This window comes from Rhinopithecus bieti, unplaced genomic scaffold (genome assembly GCF_001698545.2).
Source record: "Rhinopithecus bieti isolate Rb0 unplaced genomic scaffold, ASM169854v2 scaffold_7884, whole genome shotgun sequence".
In the NCBI taxonomy this organism is placed as follows: domain Eukaryota; kingdom Metazoa; phylum Chordata; class Mammalia; order Primates; family Cercopithecidae; genus Rhinopithecus; species Rhinopithecus bieti.
In genome coordinates this window covers 5,681,737-5,704,357 of record NW_016806331.1, presented here as the reverse complement: position 1 = coordinate 5,704,357, position 22,621 = coordinate 5,681,737, and the positions used below count along the sequence as shown (strand labels likewise).

At 41.3% G+C, this 22,621-nt stretch overlaps 1 protein-coding gene across 1 annotated transcript in view; it reads right to left on the bottom strand.

Annotated features, from left to right (window-relative positions):
• CRTAM (cytotoxic and regulatory T cell molecule) overlaps positions 1–15,348 on the bottom strand; it is a 40,117-nt gene extending 24,769 nt beyond the window's left edge. The window contains exons 1-3 of the mRNA XM_017875664.1: positions 15,251–15,348; positions 3,031–3,177; positions 1,371–1,523 (exon numbers count right to left, since the gene is read on the bottom strand). Coding sequence (XP_017731153.1) covers positions 1,371–1,523; positions 3,031–3,177; positions 15,251–15,296 — 346 coding nt within the window. The 5' untranslated portion in view covers positions 15,297–15,348. The remainder of the gene's footprint in view (positions 1–1,370; positions 1,524–3,030; positions 3,178–15,250) is intronic.
• Between the last annotated feature and the right edge of the window lie 7,273 nt (positions 15,349–22,621).

Sequence of the window (22,621 nt, the reverse complement as noted above, 5' to 3'; positions counted from 1 at the left end):
TACTCGGGAGGCTGAGGCTGGAGAATTGCTTGAATCTGGGAAGGGGAGGTTGCAGTGAGCCGAGATCGCGCCACTGTACTCTAGCCCGGGCAACAGCGAGAGACTCCATCTCAAAAAAAAAAAAAAAAAAAAAAAAAAAAGATGCGTTTATCTTATAAAGGGCACATTCGTCCTTTTTCTTTATACCTCTGTCTTGGAAATACTTTTTAGTTAGGCTTGCTTCTTCCTCTTTCCCATTCTACTTGCACTTCGGTCCAGAACTGAACTCTTCCCCGTTTACTTAACTCACCCACCCATCTGCCATCAAGGCCTTGTAAAGGCCCTTCTTAGCCTCAAATATACATTAGATGTGTTACTTGTTGGCAATACGAAGATGAAAAAGATATGATTTAAGGAGCTAATAGCCTGGTGGTAGCTTCAGCCCCTAAATTGTTAATGAAAAGATTATGTGTTGAGGGCAATGACAGAGTATGCATGGGGTGTTATGAGAGCCTAGAAGGGCACACAGGCAGCCGAGCCAGGATGTGTGCTCCCTTACAAAAAGACAACATTGAGCTGAGTCACAGTGGTTCTCAAAACCCCCTTGACAGCCACTCCTTCCCAGCTACTCTCCCATCATGCTTTTACCGAATGGCAGGCACCACACTGCAGTCATTCCACAAGAGAAGTCTAAGACATTCATTTGTGTGATACGTGGGATGATGTTACTCAGAGATCAATAAAAAGCAATGTTTTTAATCAATCTGTTCTGCCACAAAAGACAAAACGAGTAAGGATAGTAAGACACATACTGGACACAGTTGATCATCTGTAGAACTAAGTCCTAGGCAATTAGGAGGCTGTCACTTCTTATCTGCACCTCCTAATCCCACCCTCCTACAGAAAAGAGGAATTGTTTGGCAGAGAGGATTTGAGCAGATCAAGCAGTGCAGCTACATCTGAATTCATTCTATCTTAGGATTTGCTGTCACGAGGTTCCACTTCATTTGCATACATGTTTTGCTTCCCGAGCTGGCGCGCAAACTCCTTATGGGCAGAGATCGTGCCTAATTCATCTTTGGTTCCCTAGAGCCTCACATGGTGCCTGGCACATAGTTGCAGCTCATCAGATATTAATTTTCTTTTCTTTTAGTTCCCCGGAGAGAAAATTTAGTTGCTGTCAAAGACAAATTTCACAAGTTTACAGTTCAATCTAGGGCTTGCTTCTCAAAATGCTCTCTTCTGTTTCCTTTCAATACAAGATGGCAGAGGTGTCCCAGGCAATGCCTTGCTCTAGGCAACATTTTGAAACTAAAAGGTTCAGTTTAAAAATGACGTATCGTGTTCCTGTCCATATTGCTCCCCTACTGGGTTTACTTGCAGGTACCTACCCAGCACAATCACTTTCACTTCCTTTGTGCTCACAGAGTCGCTGTAATGTAAGCACTTGTACACGCCTTCATCTCGCAGGGTTACGTTAGACACGCTGATGGAGAGCTGATTGGCCGAGTGATGGAGAAGCTGGTATCTGGAATTTTTAAAAGCTGTACAAGAGGGAAATAGAGCTGTTATGAGGAAAGGTATCTGATGGATCCTTGGTCTCTACCCACTAGATACCAGAAGCACCACCCACTTTCTACATTTGGCACAATCAAAACTATCTCCAGACATTGTCCAATGTCCACTGGAAGGCAAGATCATTCCAGGTGGGGAACCACTGAGCTAGATCAAGCCATTCTGCTGCAGAAATCCGAGAGTGTCCCTCCTCTCCTAGTTTACCGAAACCAGAAACTAAACAGCAAAAAGCATTATGTAACAGAATTATCTCTATTTAAAATGTTTTTCTCTCAGAACTTTTAACAATTAGTATTTACTTCTACTGGAATCTAGTATTACTAGTTGATTTGGCTTGAAATAACATATTTCTTTATGTTAACATATCAGTATCTAATAATGCTTTTAAAGCATAACAATTTTTTTTTTTTTTTCTTTTTGTAGAGACAGAGTCCTGCTCTGTTGCCCAGACTGGAGTGCAGTGGCACTATCTCGGCTCACTGCAACTGTCATCTCCTGGGTTCAAGTGATTCTCCTGCCTCAGCCTCCCCCAGTAGCTGGGATTACAGGAGTGCTCCACCACGTCCAGCTAATTTTTTTGTATTTTTGGTAGAGACAGGGTTTCACCTTGTTGGCCAGGCTGGTCTTGAACTCCTGACCTCAAAATGATCTGCCCGCCTCGGTCTCCCAAAGTGCTGGGATTACAGGCATGAGCCACCACGCCCAGCCAGCATGATATGTTTTAAGTGGCTCTGCTTTGTAAATAAGATTGAAATGTGTTTTAGACTTTTCCAAGTATTTGGGAGTTAGCAATATTAAATGGAGATATAAAATGATCTAGGCTTTAGTAAAACCCTGCCTAATGTCAAAGAGATGAACCCAAGAGACTTTTAAGAGTCTTTTTCCATCTCAAGACATCTTGTACTTTCTTCATGTGTGTTTGTGAAGAGAGAAATGACTGTCCTCATTTCCACATTAATACATCCTGTCTGTTTCTATTGCTTAAAAATCTTGATTTTGTGTTAAGATCAATAGGAGAAGAAGAGCTATCTGGAAGGGAGCTTTGTAATGTGCCTTTGGATTGCTCAGATGGAAAACGAAGCAGCTGGCTTCCTATGTGGGGTGGTGGTGGTGGCTGCATGAGGACCAAGCTCCCAGTCAGTTGGCTGCCTGTCTGTCATTGTACTGTGGTTGTGGGATGGTTACTGAGAGTGAAAAAGTGATGTGAGTGTGGAGTGAGGACATGGAAATGTGCTTTGTAATTTGAACCCCCTTTAACAACAATTCTGGTGGGGTTTCCATTTCACAGTTCCTGCCCCCAGCAAGCCACCGCGTCTATAATAACAGGCTTTGGAGGCGTGATTCACGTGTAACAGTAGGTGGACTGAGCTCACCCCTTGGGTGACTCATGCAGGCTTTCTGTCCCACCAACCTGTCCGGCTGGAAAATCCCTCAGGTTGAGGTCTGGTGGCATTTTTCTTTCTTTCTTTCACTTACCAGGATACTCATTTAAAAAAATGGTGAACCCTGAGGGGGTCAGCCACTGGAGGGAGGAGGTCTTCCTTAGAGAAGTGACACACTTTAGAGTGAGCGTCTGGCCTTCCTCCACGGTGATGGTTTCTGTGTGGTTAGTCAGAGAGGCCTCTGTGGAGGAAGAAAAATGGGGATGGTCAGGCCCGGGGTGGCCACACTGTCTCAGGGATTTTGTCTTGTTCATTCGTTCAATCATGTATTATCTATTTCTTCTAGAAACCAAAAAAATAAGCAAATACAAACAAAATGGGAGGGAAGAGGGAAGAACTGAGAGCAGGAGCAGTAATGATATTTCTTGAAGAAAGGGACCCTGGAACCAGGTCTGAAGGAAGGGGTAGGATTTTGACGGAAGAAAGGGAAGGTCGAACTCCAGTTCAACTGGTGTTGGGCACTTGCTCTGCCATATGCCAGGAACTATACCACGCCATTTACCTGTATTGAATTTAATTTTTTTTGAGACAGAGTCTTGCTCTGTTGCCCAGGCTAGAGTACAGTGGTGTGATCTTGGCTCACTACCTCCTCCGCCTCCTGGGTTCAAGCGATTCTCGTGCCTCAGCCTCCTGAGTAGCTGGGATTACAGACACGTACCACCACGCCTGGCTAGTTTTTGTGTTTTTAGTAGAGACACGGTTTTACCATGTTGGCCAGGCTGGTCTCAAACCCCTGACCTCAAGTGATCTGCCCACCTCGGCCTCCCAAAGTGCTGGGATTACAGGTGTGAGCCACTGCACCCGGCTGGAATTTAATTTTCAAACTAACCCCAGAAAGGAAGAATTGTGCTCACTTTTACAGACCAGGGAATAGAGGCTCAAGGTCACAGAGGTCATGGAGCTGGGATCTGTACCCAGGGCTGTGGATGGCAAAGGCCATGCTTATGTAACTACGTCAGCCTATCTAAGCCACAAGACCCCAGAAAATGCAACCTTTCTGGCCTCAGCTTATAAAAGAGCATCTAGTACCTTCAAGTTGTGTGTCTAGGATTCTAAGAAAGAATGTTGTAATCATGGTGCTCTTGTGAACTGCAGAGTTCAGGGCAAGTAGCTAAGCCCCACCTGTCCCAGAGCTTCTACACCAGAGGGAGGATGTTCTAAGATTTCATTCGTTTCAGTATTCCACAGCCGAGCTTTCTGCAGACAAACATGAGTCTAATTTCTCCGAATCACAACCCCCAGAGAATGATGAACAATTGGTTCTAAGTAGCTCACATTTATCTCCCCAAAAAAGAAATTGATGGAAAAATAAACTGGCCTTCCTGCTGATTTGGTATGCTTATTGCCATTCATTATTCCTTCATATTATAAATGAAATTATTTTTCCTGAGGAAAAGGCAATTCTTATCAATGAAGGTATAAAACACTTTTATAAACAGAAGAATACCATGGGGCTATAAATTATGAATAGCAAATGCAACAAGTTTTACTGCATCATCTTAAACCTTAACAACAACAACAAAAAAGAAACCAGGAGAGTTTATTTTCTTGTGATAAATTTCAAGTGTTAGGAAAAGTACTTTGGAGAGCTCTGGGAATTAATTGGTGTCTACTTTTTTGTTTGTTCCATTCCTAGGTCATTAATTTGAACCTAGCCTCTAGCAGAAATAACCCAGAATTATTGTATTGTATTCCTGTAAGCTTTCATGGGAAACTGCTGAAGTTCTAATGGAAAAACACCCATAGCATCCACCAATACCAAAATGAACAACAAGGAGGCAATAAAAAGAGATCTGTGCTTTCCAAAAAAAGCATTGGGGCATAAGGCCAGAATTCTGCTTAGGTTTGGCCATTTGGAAATACTCTCCTCTGTGACATCAATCCATAATTGAGTAATAAGGATATTAATAGAGAATGACAATAGAATTTCTTCTGAGGGATTTTTGCTGATAATAAAGGTTTAAGAAGCCATTAAGTCCCTATTTTGTGTCCTCATGACATCCATATTAAGAAGGTAGGAAAGCCAGTGGTCCTCCACCTTGGCAGTACATTAGACTCACTGAGGGAGTTTGTGTCCTGGCCTCATTCACTACTAATTAACTCGGAATTCTTGGTGGGGCCCACACATCAGTTCTCCTGACCCCAGGCCTAAGTGTTCAGAGCATCCTGTTCCCAGAGCCCACATTTGCAGTGTAATGAATAAACTTCCAGAGCTCTGTGGCTGCTCCTCAGATACTTAGGACCAACTCTCTGCTGCTGAAAAACCACATGGAACAGGAAGATGAGTATCAATCTCACTCTTAAAGACTTCCAGAAGACATTCTACCGTACCACTGTGTCCAAGCCCTTATGCCCTTAGTCGGACTGGGTCTTCTGAAGATAAATGTCTTTTCCATAGCATGGTCAATTAATGAAAGAAACCATGCCTTTAGTTTCATTAGCATTTCTTCACCACTTCCCAACAGCCACATGTGAATATACTGTAGTTTGTCAATGTCCCTCCAAAAATATATCTCTTTGCATGGGACAGGGGACTCACATGTCATCAGAGCTGGTGAAAGCATAGGGGGACATTCACTTGCATCGCCACCCACCCTCTGGACTTCCTTGTTCTATTAAGCCCAGAGTTTCACCCTTGAGCTGTAACATCTCACTAGGCTCCTGTTGAGGCAGTCACCCAAAACACCCAGAACTTCTTCAGAGAATTTGTGTCACATCACGTCTCCCTATCCTGATTTGATGATGCATTTCATTTTGGAACCAAAGTTCAGATTTCATATTCTCCCTCATCAGTCTTATTTGGTAAGTTTGGAGTGAGGGTTCAAGTTTTCTGAGAACATTCTTGCTCTTGATTGTCTTATCTGTCAATAGACCCTTAGGCTTTGTACCATCTGAACCTGTTGCAGACAGGAGCTGTTTATAATCATCTCTGCGTCCCTAACCTGGGTGGCATGGGATGCAATGGTAATACACACACACGAGCCAAATTGACTGGGTTGGAATCCTGGCTCTTCCACTACTAAGAGCACAAACTTGGGCAATTTATGTGTGTGAGTTTTCTTACCATAAAAATAGGAAAAACAATAGTATTCATCTCATAGAGTCATTGAGAAAATTAAAAAAAAAAATGTAAAGAATCTAGTATAGTACTTAGTCCAAGGTAAGCATGACATGCTGCTTATACTCGGTATGGAGTGCCTAATAATTATTTGAAGAGCTGAGCTGACTCTTGCTTTATAAAGAAAAGTGGAAAGAGTCAGCGTCAAAAGACAAAGCCTTGTAGCTCTGCAGCTCTTCACTAGGGATCTCCTTCCCCAGTGTTATGGGACTATTTATTATTAAACATTCTAAGGTCCTAGTAGACATTAAGGAAGAAGCAGTTCCAGTCACAGTAAACCTAAATGGGAACAGTTCAGGAGGATTAAAGATTTTGAGGAGCAAATGGTGATAATGAGGTCTTTTTATTTTGGACCTTAGATTCCAACCAAGGGTGTAGTTAATCATACCACTCAGTTCGTGGTACACAATCATTATTTGATGAAAAGACAGAGAGAGACAGACAGACAGGCAGAGGCGTTAGAACTCTGTGAAATAATAAAATTCTGGCTAGGTGCGGTGGCTCAGGCCTGTAATCCCAGTACTTTGGGAGGCTGAAGTGAGCAGATCACCTGAGGTCAGGAGTTAGAGACCAGTCTGACCAACATGGTGAAAACTGTCTCTACTAAAAATGCAAAATTAGCCTGGCGTGGTGGCGGGCACCTGTAATCCCAGCTACTCGGGAGGCTGGGGCAAGAGAATCACTTGAACCCGGGAGGTGGAGGTTGCAGTGAGCCGAGTTCGTGCCATTGCACTCCAGCCCGTTGCACTCCATCTCAAAATTAAATTAAACTAAATTAAATAATAACATGTTTTCTCACTTCTCTCCTCTCTTCATCACATAAATTGTTTGCTATTGAAACACTAACTTATTTGCATATGTGTTTGTCAATGTCATCCCCAAGTCACATCTACTTGCTTTTAGATCCTGCATACTTGGCCTGCCCTCCATCACTGTGAATGGAGTGGGTACCTGGTATCTCCACTTGGGCACCAGGTTCCATCCCATTTATTTACTCTAGGAATTCCCTTCGGTGTTGCTCCATCTTTCAAAAGATGATTTGGTACAAAAATAATTCTACCATCATTGTTTTTTTTTCTCTAATTGTTTTTTTCTCTGGCTGGATGTGGTGGCTTATGCCTATAATCCCAGCACTTTGGGAGGCCAAGGTGGGAGGATCACTTGAGGCCAGGAGTTTGAGACCAGCCTGGGAAACATAACAAGACTTTGTCTCTACAAAACATTAAGAAAAAAAAAAAAAAAGGCCGGGCNAAGGGGCCTGACATGCCTATAATCCCAGCACTTTGGGAGACCGATGAGGGGTAGATCATTTGAGTCCAGGAGTTTGAGGTCAGCCTGGGCAACATGTTAAATTCCCATCTCTACAAAAAAATACAAAAATTATCAGGGTGTGGTGGCGCATGCCTGTCATCCCAGCTACTAGGGAGGCTGAGGCACCAGAGTCACTTGAACCTGGGGGGTGGAGGTTGCAGTGAGCTGAGATCATGACACTGTACTCCAGCCTGGGCCACAGAGCAATGTTCTGTCTCCAAAAAACAAGAAAAGGCTGGGCGCGGTGGCTCACGCCTGTAATCCCAGCACTTTGGGAGGCCGAGACGGGCGGATCACGAGGTCAGGAGATCGAGACCATCCTGGCTAACACGGTGAAACCTCGTCTCTACTAAAAAATACAAAAAACTAGCCAGGCAAGGTGGCGGGCTCCTGTAGTCCCAGCTACTCGGGAGGCTGAGGCAGGAGAATGACGTAAACCCGGGAGGTGGAGCTTGCAGTGAGCCGAGATCCGGCCACTGCACTCCAGCCTGGGTGACGAACGAGACTCCGTCTCAAAAGAAAAAAAAAAAGAAAAAGAAAAAAAGAAAGAAAAAAAAAACCTGTCATTCTCATCAGCACACAAATCAAATATGTACTATTTCTCCCATGTTAAAATGCATAAATAAAATGATGTCACAGTTCCTTCCAGCTGCTACCCTATACTCTCCTATGCCCCTCTTTTTTTTTTTTTTTTTTTTTTTTTTTTTTTTTTTTTTTTTGAGACAGATTCTCGTTCTGTCACCCAGGCTGCAGTGCAGTAACATGATCTCAGCTCACTGCAACCTCCACCTCCTGGGTTCAAGCAATTCCCCTACCTCAGCCTCCTGAGTACCTGGGACTATAGGCATCTGCCAGCACGTCTGGCTAATTTTTGTATTTTTAGTATAGAGACGGAATTTTACCATGTTGTCCTGGTCTTGAATTCCTGTCCTAAAGTGATCCACCTGCCTCTGCCTCCCAAAGTGTTGGCACTACAGGCATGAGCCACATGCCCTGCCTTCCCTCTCTTTTATTGAAACATTTTTCTAAAGAACTATCTATACTTGTTTATCTCGCTCTTTGTTTTCTGACCAGGTTTTCAACTCCACTACTTCGTTGAAATAGCTCTTTGTCAAGGTTGCCAAAGACCTTCATATTGCTCAAACCAATGCTCCATTCTCAGACCTTATCTTATTCAATCTATGGTGTGCCTTCGCCATAAATGATCACTCTCTGCTCCTTAAATCAGTGTCTTTACTTGGTTCCCTAGATGTCAGTCTCTTTGACTCCCCTCCTAACTCACTGGCTGCTGCTGCTCCTCAGCTCCATTTCTGGGTTCTTCTCATCAATCTGCCCTCCACACAACGGAGGTCAGATCCTGGATAGACTCTCTCTATATTTACTCTGTAGGTCATCTCATCTGGCCTCATCACTTTTCTGATGATCAGTTACAAGTCTGAAAGCCTAACAAGCACAACACAAACTCTTGATTCTCTTCCCCCTAAATGTGTTATTTTAGACTTCACCACCAGCAAATAGCCCAGTTACTCAGGCCCAAAACCAATAACTCTGTAAAGAAGGTGTTGTTATTCCCATTTCACAGACGAGGACATCAAAGCTCAGAGGTTAAGCAGCTTTTGAGCCAAGATTTGAATCTAGAACTGTCTAACTTCCATAGCATTGTGATGCTTCCTGATTCACTCACTAGTTCTTGTGCACTGTCTTGATTCCTATAAATAGACTGAAGTTTCTAGAGGACAATGACTATGTTTTATATTTCTCTAAAATTCATTCTTTACAGAAACTATTACAATGTGAGCTTGAAAAGTTCTGGCTTAATGCTACTTTTCATGATGGCACTATAATGTAGGTGATTGACAGATATCTTTGTTCTCCTGTTGTTAATAAAAATTCTGAGAAACAGGAAGGAAGTTACTGGAAGAAAGTTACACATTGAATCAATGATGGAATAAAGACTAGTGTTAAGAAACATGCCCTAATTTCATCCTTGGGGACTAGACATTGACAGAAGTTTTGCCAATGTTCTTACCTTTGGTAAAATGATGGTCTAAACAGAAAGTCTGTGTTGGGTAAGATGGGAATGGTGAGATTTATATGCAGCCTGTTTAGGAATAAATGTCTCCCATTTTAAGGTTGTATGTATCATTTTTCTCTTTCATAGGATGCATGCTTATGAATTAAATAGTATAATTTAATTCTTACAACATTTTAAAAATTGTGATGAAATATAGTTTGGCTTTTTATTATATGCTAAAGTACTGTATGTCTTAAGATTAATGTTTGCACTTCTTGAGAATTCAGTATCAGCCTGCTAACCAGATTGACCACACCATGGATGCCTGAGTTTCATATGGAAAGGGCTGTGTTTGAGGCATAGAATATTAGTTGTTTCCTTTACTCTTTGCACCAAGCCTCACTTTTGGCTTTACAGGTCTGCTTATCTTGCAGTATTATCATGTAGACCCCATGTTTGATTTAGAAACAGGAAATCACTGTAGAAGGGAAGAATAGCCCCAGTGAGAAGCCACAGACCCACCCAGCTTTGCTTAGACTGTATTGCTTAAAAATATGTTTCAATGTTTGTAGTTTTGTTAAAGGAGGATGAGCAGGATGCTGTGCCTAAGTTTTGGTGGCACATTTTCCAAGGACAAGTTCCCCATGGTCTCCTCATTGCCATTGGAAACTAAATTGGAACTTTTTTTGACTTTTCTTTCACCTAAGTTTGGAGTCAGACTTTCACCTTTGTTGTCAGAGGGATAGGGTGTGAGATATCTTCCTTGCTTACCACTTCCTCCTCTGTAGGCTCTAGAGACATGTACATCCCCATTCACCTTTAAACTTTCTTATTAGACCCCGAGTGTTGTACACCTACTTCCTAGTCCTATCTGAGCTTCAGAGTTCTTATCTGCAAATTAGCCCTGCATGGCTCCCCACAGGCTGAGCATACAGAGCTTGACAATGAATAACTGTGGTGTTTCTCCTGCGAGGTCACCACTTCCTACTGGTAGGTCATGTTTACGGAATGGATTATTGACTTCTGGGTTTGTCATTATCTCCGTGACTGAATTCATCCATCCATGCAAGGCCATGTGTTATGAGATTGCTAGCCAATCCTGGGGCTATAGATTGTGACTGGTTTATACATGGAAATGGAACCTGTGACCTTCACCATCATCACCACCCCAAATCCCATGAACTAATTGTCCCATCAGTGGATGACTTTACACCCAAGCACATGTGATCTACTCTCAATCAAAAGGACAAGCAGCAGTAACAGCCACCTACCAAAGTACACATAGATAAAACCAGTGCAGTTCTTAAGATTCTTCGGTCTTTCCCAAGATTTTGGAAGTTCACATGTGTAATCTTTACCTCTACTATAGGTTATCATGTAGACTGAGAAAAGAATAAAATATTCTTTCCTTTTCTTGCCTTAATAACCTAGTTTTTACATGCCATAAATTTAAAATCAGAGCAGAGCAAGTTTGTCCTGCAAAGACCCCAAACTCTACATGTCCCTATGCTCCACCCATGTCTAACACAGATATATTATCTCTACTGTCCCCATGCTCCACCCATGTCTAACACAGATATACCACCTGCCCCATTCTAGAGTTCGCTTCTATAAATTAATGTCATCACCAACCACTGCACACCAGATATTTGAGAGATACTCCAAACTCTTCTTTCTCCAAAACATCTCTTTAATCATTTTATTCCTCTTTTGTCACTATTATTGTTGCCTTACTTAAGGACTCCATCATTTCTTTCCTGGACCATTGTAATAACTTAGTTCTAGTCTCTCTTCTCTGTAATTCGTCATCATCTTCTGGTTCTAGGATTACATTTTAAAAACATGAATTTGAGGTCAGGCACAGTGGCTCACGCCTGTAATCCCAGAACTTTGGGAGGTTGAGGCTGGTGGATCACCTGAGGTCAGGAGTTTGAGACCAGCCTGGCCAACATAATGAAACCCTGCTCTACTAAAAATAAAAAAAAATTAGCCGGGCAGGGTGGCAGGCACCTGTAATCCCAGCTACTTGGGAGGCTGACGCAGGTGAATTGCTTGAACCTGGGAGGTGGAGGTTGTGGGAGCCGAGATTGCGACATTGCACTCCAGCCAGGGCAACAAGAATGAAACTCCAACTCAACAAACAAACAAACATATAACCCATGAATTTGATTATGTCTCTTCCTTCATTCAAATATTTGCTATGGCTTCCATTGCCTATAGGAATCAGGCCCAAATTCCAGCCGACTTGACTCCTGTGTTCTCCTCCTTTGTCATGTCCTGATACTCCTTTTCAGATAGTCCTTGTATATGGCCACTTGCTGTTTCCAGAAAGTTCCAGGTTCCAGAAGATAGTTTGCCTTTGTCTATGATATTCTCTTGGCCTCTAATGCCTTTCTCATCTCCTTCAAGACTCAACATTAAGACCCAACTCAAGACTCAACTTAAAGTTACTCAACTCAAATTACACAACTTTTGTCAAAACTTCCAAAACAGGCCTTAGCCTCCCTTTTCCCCATAATGTCTTTCCCCTAGTTTCCCAAAGGCTTGAGATATACTTCTATTATAGCACTTAGCACATTACTTTATAATTATTTGGTTACAGGTATTTCTCTGTAGATAGATTACAAACTCCCCATGGAAAAGATGTTTACCATTCATTCATTTTAGCATAATGTAAAATTTTAGATATTGGTTGAATTAGTGGATAAAAATGAGTAAATAGGCCGGGCTCGGTGGCTCACACCTGTAATCCCAGCACTTTGGGAAGCTGAGGCAGGCAGATCATGAGATCAGGAGATCGAGACTATCCTGGCTAACATGGTGAAACCCTGTCTTTACTAAAAATACAAAAAATTAGCCAGGAGTGGTGGCGGGTGACTGTAGTCCCAGCTACTCGGGAGACTGAGGCAGGAGAATGGTGTGAACCCAGGAGGCGGAGCTTGCGGTGAGCCCAAATCGCACCACTGCACTCCAGCCTGGGTGACAGAGCAAGACTCAGACTCCGTCTCAAAAAAAAAAAAAAGAGTAAATGTATGTATTAGGAATAAATATTTTAATAGGATGCTAACTTTGCTCTTTAACTGTTATATCAAATAATAAAGACTAGGGCTAAGTTAAAGCTAGAGACATGCAATGCATTAATTCTCACATCAGAGTCCTAGTTACATGACTGCCATGAGGTGTTAAGCAAAAATGTGTTTTAATTCAGATCATCAAAAAAAGATTTTTATTATGTTTAGATTGAATCAATAGAGAAAATTGCAGGTATAAAATAAATCAGACTTGTCAGAATCAAATTATTTTAGTACATTTTAAAGAAGCTGTCTCAACATGTCATGTAACGTGACTTTTTCCTGGGCAAAGAAAACATGAAAAGAACTACTCATGTGCAATTTTCCTTTGTTTTCTGCATCCTACCCTCCACAAAACAATGAAAATAGAGGGTTCAAAATTCTTTGGATTTGACATTTTCATTGTCTACAATGTAAGTTAATGGGATGAATTTTGAAAATGCTTCATTTTATGGTGTTTTACCAATCCTAAGACTGTGTATTCTGGGAGTAGCCTTGAAAAGAGGGCAGGCTCTGAAACTATGTGACTTTTTTTCCCATAAATTTTTGGCAGCCATAGAAGTTACACTGTAGAAGCAGTCACAGTGATCTTCCCATAATTTAATTTGCTAAAATCAGCTGACAGTTTATAGATTTGCCAAAACTGATGATTTGCTGCCTTTTTTGCTGACAAGAAAGCAATATGGTCAACTCCTCTCCTAATTACATCTGGGATGGGCTTGAGCAAGGTTGAATGAGAGTGGCAGCCACTGCTCAAATGCCACTGAGTTAGATACCCTCGGGTGGCTCGTTGAACGAGTTTTCTTTTCTTTTTTTTTTTGAGACGGAGTCTCGCTCTGTTGCCCAGGCTGGAGTGCAGTGACTGGATCTCAGCTCACTGCAAGCTCCGCCTCCCGGGTTCACGCCATTCTCCTGCCTCAGCCTCCCAAGTAGCTGGGACTACAGGCGCCAGCCACGTCGCCCGGCTAGTTTTTTGTATTTTAGTAGAGACGGGGTTTCACCATGTTAGCCAGGATGGTCTCGATCTCCTGACCTCGTGATCCGCCCGTCTCGGCCTCCCAAAGTGCTGGGATTACAGGCTTGAGCCACCGCGCCCGGCCTGAACGAGTTTTCAAATGAGGACTTTTTAATATTGAATCCTCCAAATTGTGAAAGTCAGTGGTTTTCCAACTTTTGATCCACATTAATAAACACATTTTCTGTCACAACCTAGTACACACACACACACACACACACACTAATTAAAAGTTTCATGAAATAAATACTTTTACTGTGTGCTTTATAGGCTGATATTTATGTTGTCATATTCTAGCTTGAAAACTTGGGCAGGTTACTTTAACTTCTCTTCTCATCTTTAAATTAGGGATATTAGTACCTACTTCAGTACTTCTGCTATGATTAAGTGTAATTAACATAGAGTACTCAACACTGTGTGTGAAACAATAAATATTTTTCCTCTATATAAATAATATTTAAGTATTTAAGGTTTACCTCGAAACATAATTTTGCTATTTTTTAAAAAATGTATTTTATGAGTTTTTTTTTTAATGAGGCAATAACTCAAAGCCTAAAAAAGTTAAGGCCAGTTAAAGGCTTTAAACTCTGGAAAATTGAAATCATCCTAATTTTAGCTGTCTAAACATACTCTTTCTGAATGTATTAGCTATTCTTTAAGCCACTTATTGAAGAAACTAATATTATTCATTACCAAAATTGAATCCTTATTAAGTGCCTCAGGGTACAGGGACCAAAAAAAGAAGGCATTAATTGAAGTATATGAAACAGGGAGTTGAAGTACCATGTAAAATAGGAAATCGAGGTTTTTAAAGTAGAGTCCTTCAGATGGCATTTCTAGATTAAATGTTGATTTGGAAGGTAGGTGCATCTCATGAAACAGAACTACAGATTCAGTATTTGGAAACAAACACACAAAAAGCAAAATTTTTGAGTGGATTTATGAGTGATGTCCTTTGCATGAATCTGATACGACTGCAGTCAGAGACTGAAGGACAACAGGAGTCCCTTCCTACACCCCTGCCCCCACTCTTTGTGGTAGAAAATAATTTGACCGGCTCCAAAAGGTAACTGTTTCTATCCTTAATTTTCATAATGCTACATTAGGATTAAGCACTAAAACCCAAATTTGAAAATTATAGTAAAATGTAAAGTATAACTTACTCTTTAAAAATAAACACGAAGTTTTCATTGCTCTCATTATTACCTCTGAGCTAAATAAGTGTTGTACAGCACTTTATCATTTTCAAAGTGCTTTCACGTTTGAAATTTGATCCTTCTAACAATCCAGGGAGTTTGGTGGATCGAACGTTTTTATCATTTTTATTTTAAGATGTAGAAACTGAGTTTCAAAGAGATTAAATCATTTGATTAAGATTTATACAGCAAGGAAATTTTAAAATTCAATGTGGATGCTCTCTCAACTGGTATACCCTTAAAAGACAGAGCCTAATAAGCTTGTTACATCTTACCATAACATAGGACCCACAGAGACACACACTATAGTGATCCTTTCTATACTCTTTAGCCATTGAACAAGAGATCAAATAAATGCAGTAACATCCCTCAGATGCATGATTTGAGCATGGCTTGGAAAGTATGAGCAGTTACCTGGGTTGTCTTCTACAGCAGCTCCTCTGTAAATGCAGTTGACTGGCTGATAGGTAGATTGGCAAAACATTAGGTCAGCTGAGCAACAACAAAAATAATGACTCTAAGTCCTTACCTTGTAAGGGGAACCAAGCCAGCAAGCTGAAAACTCCCCACCACATATTGTACTGTGCTGTGCTGCTGTGGCACCTTTGTCAACTTCCTCTAGATTCTGAGACAAATGGAGCCGAGTAGTTTCTTTTGAAGGGGGAGAGGGAGTAGATCTGTGACCTCATATATATCAACTCCTCCATCTGTCTGGAAGCCCCCTCTTAGTTAACTGCCCCCAAAACACCTCCTGGTGGAACATTTTGGGGACCACATATATTATCTTGATGGTAGAGAAGTGTGAGTGATGTGTTGGTGACAAAAATGGTTTTACCACAAGTGGGTAGTACTGGTAAATCAACTAGTTGCAAAGGTTTTTAGAGGGAGGATGGGTGAGAGAAATACTGTAAAATGTCCCTGTGTAGTGATGTCATCCTTATTTTTACTTTTCTAGTTTATTAGATAAATACAATTAGACAATTTTTGCTCAACCTTTGGGAATATTTTATTTCTAATGCTGACATCAATTTATAATTGTTGTCAGGGAATGAATTCATTCATTCATATATATACTCATTTTTGAAATATATATATCTGTCCACCCACCCATCCACCCATCTTTTCATCCACCCACTCACAAATACAAATCTGTTCATCCACCCATCCATCCACCAATCCATTTATCCATCCATCCACCCACTCACTCATGTATGACCTGACCACTCATTCCCCATCCATCCATCCAGCTCTCCATCCATCCATTCATCCAGCCAGCCATCCATTTATCCATCCATCCATCCATCCATCCATCCATCCATCCATCCATCCATTTATCCACCCATCCATCCATTCACCCATCCATCTATCCATCCATCTATCCATCCATCCATCCATCCATCCATCCATCCATCCATCCGTCCATCACCTATTCTTTCAGCCAACCATCTATCTATACATGCATATACTCATCCATCCACCCAACCACCCATCCATCTCTCCACCCACCCATTCATCTATTCACCCACCCATCTATCTGTACATATGTCCATCCATCCATCCATCCATCCATCCAAACTTCTTTCTATCCACCCATTCATCTTGTCACCTATACAACATCTAGTATGCACTACTTTGAGACATGCTCAAATAAAAAACATAAATTCCTTGTTTTTTAGGAGAATATAATCTAGTGGGGGAGACAATGTACATACGAACAATTTTGGTAGTTAATTTTCATTAATTGGACAAATTGAGATAGATGTAATTTAGTTTTTCCAGGGGCGCACAGCAAAATATTAGTAGGTTTATGTTTAGAAAACAGAGATCAGTCTGAAATGCTTTGAAAATTTAAAGGAAACACTACTTACTGGTTCTAATTGAAATTAGTGTTAATATTCTGATAAATTTGATGATAGTTTGGGTAGGAAAAGTCTTACTCATCAAAAATGTCTTTCAAATATTTTGTTGGCTGGGCACAGTGGCTCATGCCTGTAATCCTAGCATTTTGGAAGGCTGAGGTGTGAGGATCATCTGAGGCCAGGAGTTTAAGACCAACCCGGGCCACATAGTGAGACCCCCATCTCTACAAAAAATACAAAAATTAGCTGAGCGTGGTGGTGCATGCCTGTAGCCCCAGATACTTGGGAGACTGAGGTGGAAGGGCTGCTTGAACCCAGGAGGTTGAGGCTGCAGTGAGACATGATCATACCACCATACCGCAATCTGGGTGACAAAGTGAGACCCTGTCTTAAAAAAAAAAGGAAAAAAAACCTCCAAACAAAATATTTTGTCTTTCAAATTTTCATTTTAAAATTTTACCCCTTTGCTCATAACATTCCACCCAGGAACTTCTCATTTTTATACTTGTCCTCAGTAGAAGAGAACGGTTTACCCAGGGTCACACTTCCTCCATAGGGCATCCATGAGGGGGTCTGAAGGTCCTTTTCCCTTGCCTTGAGGTGGAGCAACTCTGAAGCTCCCCAAGGGATCTGGATCTGCTGAGATCTTTGTTGTAACTGCACCTCAGTCCAACCTCTATTGATTCCCCAACTTGCTTCCTTCTTGTCACCGAGAGTACTGGTCTATAAACTTCGGCACACAGATCTCTGTCTCAGCATTTGTTTCCCCAAAACCTGACCCAAAACAACACTTGACATAGGTTGTCAACGAGTGAGTGAATGAAAGACTAAATGGACTCTTTATTTGAGATGTAAATGCTACTCTTTTTGCTCTGAAGTCTAAAAAGATGTTTGACTTACAATTTCCCCAGAGCATTAAAGAAGAGCTTACTTTAAATTGCACTTTGGACAATGGTAGGTGTATCCTTTTCATCCACGGGTGCCTCATTCAACTGCTTGAAAACCTTGACAAATGTCACAGTAGTCCACTGGACTCGGACATTAAGAATGGTTGGTGGGGGAAATGCTACATGGCGAACTGTTGGACGACATACATGTGTGCTTTCCAGGGTCCCTGTTCTCATTATACCCACTTCAGCCTGTAGCTCATGGAGTATTCAACAGGAGAGGGCAGCAGATTATAGCCGCTCAGTGAATTGGGAGAAAAAGATGAGATTGGAGGGTAATAAGTGGTCTACCTCTTTTCTAATGGAAAAGAGTCTACTGACCACCTTGTATGTGGGAGACCTCACAACTGATAGCTAGTTTGTCATTTTGATCTCTGTTTTATGAAATCTTCATATTTGGTTTCAATACTAATAGGAAGTAACATTTGGTGGGATGGCAGAGGGGGACATATTTTGGAGAAATAAACAAACATCCTCTCTCTTTTACATCATCACCCTTGTCAACATGAGTTTTGGGGGTGAGGAGGGTGCAAACATGAAAAAGAAGACATTTATTAAATAGGCTAAAGATGAACTGTTTTAAGGGGTCAGAAAACAGGGGATTTCCCTATGTCTAGAAGCCACTGGGTTTTTTTGTTGCATTTACAAAAGAGGCCTACACTTGCTTCTTGACATTTCACAGCTCCTGTGAAGAGTCGTGGCCTTTCCCAAGTCAGAGTAAGAGGTGGACTTGCCTGCATCTCCCAGAAGATGCCTCAGATAATTCACACCCAATGTTGAGGTTTTCTGAGCACTGTTGTAAAACTTGCACAAAGTGACTGTGGGGTTTCTAAGCCAGAGCAGCAGCCTTTGAAATTAATTATTGATTCAGAGAAAAGTTTCCTAGGAGTAGTAGGAGCTTAGTGGAATGAGCATGGGAGTGAGTAGCAGACAGGCCCGGGCTTGGCCCCTAGGCCCTGTCACTAGCAGCTGTGTAGCCTTAAGCACATTACCTGCCTGTTGGAATCAGTTTCCTCACCTGTAAAATGGGAAGAATAATTATAGCCTGAGGTGACTGTCCGGAAATCATAAGGCACGAGCTGAGAAAGTTGGATTGTATCATTTTTAAAAATGAAGAATTGGCCAGGCATGGTGGCTCATGCCTGTAATCTCAGCACTTTGGGAGGCCGAGATGGGTGGATTGCCTGAGCTCAGGAGTTCGCGACCAGCCTGGGCAACATGGTGAAACCCCATCTCTACTAAAACACGAAAAATTAGCCAGACTACAGTAGCTGTAGTTCCAGCTACTTGGGAGGCCGAGGCAGGAGAATTGCTTGAACTTGGAGAGGCGATGGCGCAGTGAGCGGAGATTGCGCCACTGCACTCCAGCCTGAGCAAGAGTGAGATTCTGTCTCAAAAAAAAAACAAAAAGAAGAATTAAGAAGTTTGCCTCAAGTGACACAGTGAATCAGTGATACACACAGACACACACACACATATATCTTTTTCTTTGTCTATGAGATTCCTTTGAGGGACTTCAAATTTTTATACTTGCTCTCAGTGGAAGAGAACCAGCTCACCTGGGGTCACACGTTCTTTGTGTGGCAATCATGGAGGGTTACATTAAATATATAATAATGCCCAGAGTACCTAGCACCTTGGCACAAAAAACATCCTCCATAAATCTGCAGACCTCAGCTGGCTGGAGCAGCATCTCATCCCCACAGGAACCGTGGTAGGTTAGGTGTGCTGGGAGGAGGAAAGGGATCATTCAGCTTTTGTTCTGAAGGCTTCTGACTGAAAAACCTGCCATTGTGAACCTGGGCTTTCTTGAGGGTAGAAACTTTATTTAGTATAGTGAAATAGATCATTCTGAAAACAACCCAAACATGAGGTGATTTCAGAAGGCAATTGTGGTTTTGGAGAATATACCACAGGATAGCAAGGGCCAGCTTCAGGCCCCAGCTCATGGAGCTCTGACCAGATGAGTGACCAGCCCTGGTGTCTTCATCTGTAAATGAGATTAGCTGAAAGTTGTGGTTTCCAAACTGTATTCTGAAGAACCCGAGCATCCCCAAGATGCCTCAGGCTTCTGCAATATTTTCATTGAAATTTCTTTCAAAAAACATTTTCCATGATTAGTCCAGGCTCTGGAACCAGGCTGACATGGTCCTGGTCTCAGCTCTAACACTCATGAGACGTGTGACTGTGTGTGAATTATTGAATCTTTCTAAGACTCAACCTCCTCTTTCATAAATTGGGAATCATAGTTTCTACCGAACAGAGTTGGTGAGAAGATTTAAAAAGCTTACACATGTGAAGTACTTAGAAAAGTGCCTAAAAAATACAAGTGCTCAAATGCTGGCTGTTACTTTGCCAGCCACTGGATGCCACCAATCTATGAATTGTTATGTCAGGTAAAATAGTTTTTGTGCTGGATTCTGCAGATTTAGAATAAAATCCAAATGTTTCACCATGGTCTATGATGAGATCAACACACTTTTTCTGCAAGGGGCCAAGTATAAACATTTAAAATAGTTTTACTTCTCAACTCTGCCCTTGTATCCTGGAATAGCCATAGGCAATATATAAATAAATGAATGAGGCTGTGTTCCAATAAAACTTTATTTATATATACTGGAACTCTAATTTCATATATAATTCTTTTTTTTTTTTTCTTGCTTTTTTTTCCCCCAAAGATTTGAAAAGCTAAAAATCATTCTTAGCCTGCAGCTGTACAGACAGGTTGTGGGCCAGATTCTGCTCATGAGTGAGATTCTGCACAATAAGCAATACTTTGCTGACCCCCGGTCTATAAGACCCCATGTCTTTGGATGTGCCCCCCACTTTCTATCATGCTTACTACACTTTAGCTCCCCAGCCTCTTCTGTTCTAACCCAGCTAGTTTCTTCCCATGTGAGGGCTTCTGTATGTATAGCTTCCTGATACCCTCCTCATTTAGGTCTTCAGCACAACCAGCTCCTGCTCAGTTTTAACTGTTGGTTTCATCATCACCTGTTCAGGGACCCCATACCCTATCTAAGAGTGTAATCCCTGCCTCACATCCCTTCAAAGTTACTTTCTATCATATTACCCAATTTATTTCCTAAAAAGCATTTATCAAAATCTGTAATTATCTTGTTTATCTATGTATTCTTCTCTCTCTCCCACTTCATGAGAGCAGGGGCCTTGCACTCTTATTTGCCACTATAGCTCCAGCCTGCTGCTGTGCTGGAAACATAGTGTTCAATAAGTATTACAGAATGATGAATGAATCCACAAGCTCAGTATCTTAGTTTCATTCAATGAGTTGATAATACCTGATGTCCTTACTTTGTAAAATTGTCATGAGGATCAAATAAGAAAGTGTTTTTTTTTTAATTATAAAGAGTTATACAAAGGAAAGTGGTAAATCATTAAGGCAACATCTTAGACAAGCTACAGAATTCAACCAACACATCAATTTTTACTATTCTTATTGTTATTCAGAGAATAATACTCCAAAATATGGTGCTGAACACTTTTGAATTAAAGAAACTGGGAAAGTCTGAGAAGCTACCTCAGCACCAAGGGTTTTCTAACCTTCTCTTGCTTTTCTCCGCCAAGTCCAGAGAGGGCCTCTCTCTGGAAGTTGCCTTCAAAAGAAATGCAATTTGTTTTAAGACTCCTTTGGGCTGGGTGCAGTGGCTCATGTCTTTGAGACCAGCCTGGCCAATATGGTGAAACCACATCTCTACTAAAAATACAAAAATTAGCTGGGCGTGGTGGCAGGTGCCTGTAATCCCAGCTACTCAGGAGGCTGAGGCAGGAGAATTGCTTGAACCTGGGAGGCAGAGGTTGTAGTGAGCTGAGATCATGCCACTGTACTCCAGCCTGGGCATTGCAGTGAGACTTCATTTCAAAATAATAATAATAATAAAAGACCTCCTCTGTAAGTATCTCATCAAATAACAAGGCAAGATTAACCACCAGAGAAGAGGCTAAAAATTGTTACCACACCCAGACAGACTTTTCATCTATTATTCTAAGGACAGCTCTGAGAGATCACCTAGGAGACTTTATCTGCATAATAAGACAGCCTTTGTTTGCAGTGCAATTCTGCCCTTCACCTTTCCATAACTTATTGTTCCCATTTGGTTTCAAACGAGAATCACTTACAAACTATTGTTGGCTCTTTGTGCTCATTTAATTCTCCTGAAAATCACTTACCACCCCTCAAAATTGCCTAAACTGATTTCTCTGTTTCCTATAAAGGGAGTATTTAAGCCTCAATAACCTGGCCCTTCTTAGAGTCGTGTATTTGCGGAACTCCTATGTCTGAGGTTAGTTAATTTGTATGTCTTTCCTCCTGTTAATCTGTGTATTGTCCATTTGTTTAGCAGACTTGCACTTTCAGAGGAGGTGGGAATTTCTCTTTGCTTTACAGATTTGGTATAACTGGCAGGATACTAAAACTGCTCTGCTCCTCTGGAAGCTACAACTGAGAGAACCTAGGACTTGATGAAGCTGGGAAAAGGTTAAGAAATTCTTATCAGGCAGTCCTGTGAATCTTTACTTATGGGATCCAGTTGAGCAGACAGTAAGAGTCACCTCTTGTCTCTTTTTCTTTTCCAAATATAAAATAATAGGAGATTTTTTTAAAACTAGTGCTTTGAATCTGTGACTCTTGTAGACTTATTTTAGGCTTATTGATTATTGATCTGCAAACTCCTATAAATGGTCTTTGTTATTCTTGTTTTTGTATTTGGTGTGGTTTGTTATAAGGAGGAAAACCATAATAAGATTATCTTTTGTCCTGTTTTATGTCTTGAGAAACTTGGCTTTGTAATCAGTGAATTTGTTTTCAGGTGCTACCTCGAAGGGAATAAATTACCAGCTTTATGCCAGGCAGGCAGCCAGTTGGCTGGGAGTCCAAAATGTCTGTTTATCTGAATGTACCAGCTCTCAAGAAAATTTGTCTTAATTGTCTCAAACTTTGTTGTTTTATTAATAATCAGAATCTTTGCTGTCTTAGGCTATCTTTGAAAGAGACTTTAGATCTTGAGCGGGACTGCATATATCCTCTATAAAACTCAATTCTTACATTTACTGGTTTTAAGTCATAAAAATTCTTAC